This window comes from Nicrophorus vespilloides, unplaced genomic scaffold (assembly GCF_001412225.1).
Source record: "Nicrophorus vespilloides isolate i.1.1-1 unplaced genomic scaffold, Nicve_v1.0, whole genome shotgun sequence".
NCBI lineage: Eukaryota > Metazoa > Arthropoda > Insecta > Coleoptera > Silphidae > Nicrophorus > Nicrophorus vespilloides.
In genome coordinates, this window is record NW_017099300.1 from 11,397 (window position 1) to 15,980 (window position 4,584).

The 4,584-nt window shown below is 32.0% G+C and overlaps 1 protein-coding gene across 1 annotated transcript; it reads right to left on the bottom strand.

The window, feature by feature from the left end:
- Nucleotides 1-1,709: 1,709 nt before the first annotated feature.
- LOC108564330 lies at nucleotides 1,710-3,346 on the bottom strand (the record flags this gene model as incomplete). The annotated part of the gene is made up of 5 exons (XM_017923334.1): nucleotides 1,710-2,214; nucleotides 2,278-2,414; nucleotides 2,711-2,859; nucleotides 2,919-3,134; nucleotides 3,193-3,346. Coding segments are annotated over 5 exons (1,080 nt in total), but the record flags the coding sequence as incomplete, so codon positions are not given.
- Between the last annotated feature and the right edge of the window lie 1,238 nt (nucleotides 3,347-4,584).

Consider the following 4,584-nt stretch of genomic DNA (forward strand, 5'->3'; position numbering starts at 1 on the left):
TACAAAATTCTAAGTCTATTTGTGTTTAATTATTAAATATAAGTAATTACATTATATACATTACTTTTAAAGACAAAATAAGAATGAAAGAAAAAGTAAATTTCTCATGTTATGAGTCTTGAATAGTACGCGCATTTCAATAATAATTATTGTTAAATTTCATACAAATGTATTCCAAATAAAAAAATCCAATCTAACCGATAAAGCTAAGAACAATTTAGTACAAGAAATAGAATAAGTATATTAAAAAAGAGAAAAATTTCTTATACTAAATTAAGTTGATAAACTATTATAGAGATGATTATATTACGAAACATCTTTTAAAAAGCTAAAATAGGAAAGGAGTAATTTTTTTTATAGGGATAAAATGTGCAATAAATGTAAATAATAAAAGTACATCATTTTCTTACTTTAATTACAAGTATAAAAAAGTCTTTTCCAGTAACAATTACCAAAAAGAAGTATGTATAATTTTAGGTTTTTAAATAGAAAGTTAAAGATTGTATTCAAAATATATGATAAAATGATGGTAGTAATTTTAATTGTGAGTAAATTACAATTGATAAATGAATATAATTTCCTTAAATTAAATAAATTGTTCTAACAAGATGTAATTGTTCATTTAATGAAAAGTAAATACTAGATTGTATTTCAGACAAGACATCTGTTTAAAAGGAAACAGTGGATGGTTGTAATAGTTCGAAATCTATTTATAGATTTGGATATGGTAGCTTTTGCGATGACCTAAGTGACATACAATCCAGACCCAGATCCAGGTTTCCTTCGTATGCGTTTCCAGTGGTATCAAAGGTGTGCTGACATAACAAATGGGAACTAGGAGAGATGCGCGAACGCCACCGATCCGAGTGGTTATTTTCTTCTGCGATTTTTAAATAAAGCCCCGATTATTTTTAACCGAACAACAAAGTGTGACGGAGACAGACAGCAGTGTATAGAGGAGCCGGACGAAAGCAATAATAAGCGGGTCTTGAAGTGATTTCTTCTCCGATTTCGCTTTTTTTTCTATTTATTTTTTTTATGTTCCATCTCTTCTCTGGCCCAGTAGCACAGCTCCGCTCTGCTCATCTCGGGATACAGCATCTGGTTGCTTCGTTTCGTTCGCTCGATGTGTATGAAAATGTATTTTGGAAGGCGGCGACCGTGAAAGCAAAATTTGTGTGTAACTGAGCGAGAGTCGTGGGCCGCGAATAGAACAACACACACACAGAAACCTAGTTTAGGAACACCTATCTCCGTCCCCCCGGTTTGGCCGTCTGCCTCGCACCCGCGTCGCGACGCCTAAATCCATCCTCTGCTCACCACTAGCCCACTGCCACCACCTTATTAAGCTCGGAATGCCTGCGCACCCAAAACGAACGACTTTTCACTACTCTCGCCGCGAGAATCCTCTTCTTATGCCGATCGAAATTTTATACCTAAACGAGATCATCGCAGCATCGCATCGTTACGTAATCGACGTACCCGAACAACCGAAATTCCTGCAAAATCCATCCACTTTGCGATATACGGACGATGGATCAACGGCAATGCTAAGAACAAAACATAATTAACAAAACAACTGGCGACATCTAGATGCCGTAAATCAACAACACCTGACATTTCGAACAGTCGAAATACATATAGTGTCGATTGAAATAAAAGAAACGCCCTGTTTAATTTTAGCAACAAACTATTCTATTTCAGTGCTCTCCGACGTCACGCCAATAAATCATTTATAGATTACATTTATATATTGTCAGATAATTGATACGTGTATGCAACCAAGAGAACTAATATTTGATGTTCCCGCTCTTCTCGTAATACCCATAGTCATGGCCATCATCGATCGGTTCTCCGTTCAAGTATATCTCAATCTTCTTCTGCGGCGTTTGCTCCTGACCCTTTTCAACGTTGTTCAGGACCTCGTCCTTAGGTTTCCTCAATACGATGATCTTGAACACCTGCTCGAAGACTCCGATGATGCCGAGCACGCTTAGACCCAACAGGAATCCCAGAGAGCCGCCCAAATCGGCCAGGAATAAGTTCCAATCGTAGCCGATCACCTCGTCCATGATCGTAACTAGATTTGTGGCGTAGTACAGATACAGTCCGCTGATTTCAGATGGCAGCTCCTTGTTGCTCTGCACGTACGGTATATAGCTAGTAATATAACAGGACGTGGGACATTTGCATATCTTCTCGAACTCCTCGTTGCTGAACTCAACAATTACAATTAAATTAAACGAAAATATTATAAACTTTAATTCATGCTCATACCTAGTTGATGAGGTCAACATCATCAATGATTTTACCTTCTCGTAGCTGTTGCATCTAGGCTGCCTCGGATTATCCATCCAAGGTGTACTGCAGCCGATTTTTTCCGTAACATACTGATTAATGCATTTTTGCTTACACTGTAATTAGTAAAAAAAGTTAGTAAAATCTATTATATTTAATTTATATTGTAATAATTGATGATATTATAATAATCATCTTGATATTATAACAATAATCTTTTATTTCACAGTTACCAAAATGATTGTAATATCAATGGTTAATAACTAAAATTCGTTGATTGTTATCTGTACTATGGGATGTATTAATATATTTGAATTTATTACTGGTTTTGGGTTGTATACTAATAATAGTAACTAATTAACTACCAAAAGGATAAAATGTATCAGCTTATTATTAATTATATAATATTTACTTTGGACTTGCTGTAGTTTTTGTTTTTGATGCAATTTGTCCTGCTGCCTGGCAAGTAACTGTATTGGCTAACTCTTAAAGAAAAGCCTAAATCGCTTCCTGGTTCCAAATAGATGTCTTCCATTAAGCTATCGAATTGCGTTTCCTGATCTGAAAAAGGCTAAAATATATGAGCAATACGCGTAGTAGACTATAGACAAGAACATCACCTGCAACTATATCATTCGAATTGTGAATATACACATGGTATCCGGGGACCATATTCTTCACAGATTTGATCGTCGTATCTATGATTCGATAATCATTGTTGTGAAACAGATTGACGCTGTATCCGGAATACTTGTTCCAGTTACTGGAGTGATTCTTCGCTGTTAATACGAAGCACTTCCCAAACGTCAACATCAGACGTTCCGTGACTGACACGTCTATGAATAAAAGTAAAGTTATTGAGTTAATTGATGATTAGTAATCTTCATTATTTACTAGTGGTGTAGCCTTCGAATCCGTACATGGTGACAACTTCTTCGATCTTGAAAGTTACATCTTCGAAGAACTCATCCAAAGTGTGTTTAGCATAACTAAAGTTCTCCCAAGATTTACTGTATTGAAGCGGAGCAAATGGCACGATTCCATATTTCTGTTCAAATGATGAAATTTATCATATATTTACTATTCTAAATATGATATTATGTAAATTTACTGAGAAGAAATTAGCGATTACATCAAGTTACACCATAATCTAGATGACAATAAAATGTCAACTAAAGTTTAATAATATTTAAATTATGATTTCAAATGTAAAATCTCAAATTTCTCTTATATTTCAGAGGTTCGATTTCAGAGGTATAAATATTATTCTCAAGAATAAATAAGAGTTTGACTAAATCAACGACTTACATACAAAAAAAAGAATTAAAATATGAGTCAAAAGATAGGTGTACTTTTTTCTCTTTCATTTAACATTTGGCTATATATAATGGTTACATGTAAAACTGAGCGCTTAACAATAACATTTCTTCTTAAATTAGGATCTGTTTCACTAAAAAAAACTCTTTTCAAACGATTTAGATTTCATTTTTAAATCATTGGTTTTCACATTTTTTCGACAGACACTTCTTTAATTTCTTCATTTTCATTGTCTTCGTTTTATATGCTTGCAAACTTTTCTAAATCTGTCACTGAAAAACCATCATCTGCTACTTTCAATGAATTTCTAACATCCTCTTCCTCAGCATTTTTGACAAATATTGATTGTTCTAATCGATAAATTCATTTTTAATTGTTTTGATGTTATTTTCCTCTTTTACTGTTATCGGATAATTGCGATCATTATTATCAGAAGTTAACTCTATAACCTTTGAACATTTTTATCATATTTTACTAAAAATAGTAAATGTCAGATTTAATAAATATATGCAAACAAAATTATGAAAATAATTATTCAAAATATATCGTATTTTTCTCTTAGTAGTAAAAGTTGTTATTATGGGAACATTAAAATGCACATAGTTTTTTTTTTGATTTATTTGATTTGGAATCTGGTTTGAAAAATAAGTAAATAAAAGTGATAATTATTATGAAATGCAAATTATGTTTTCTTAATTTCATTATATATTTAAATGCAAAACATGTGATACAATGAATACAAGTCAAAATTTATGATGAAATTACAAAGTATTTCTTCATTAAATTTAAAATAAATATTAAATACTTATTAAATTCAGTAATTTTATAATTTTTATATGTAAAAAAAAACTTGTTTAAACTCAATTGAAGTATAAAATAAATAAATAATGCAATAATTAAATTACATATTTCTTCAATTCCTACTAATTCAACATTCTCAGATTTCTGAATTTTCTTTACAATTATTTG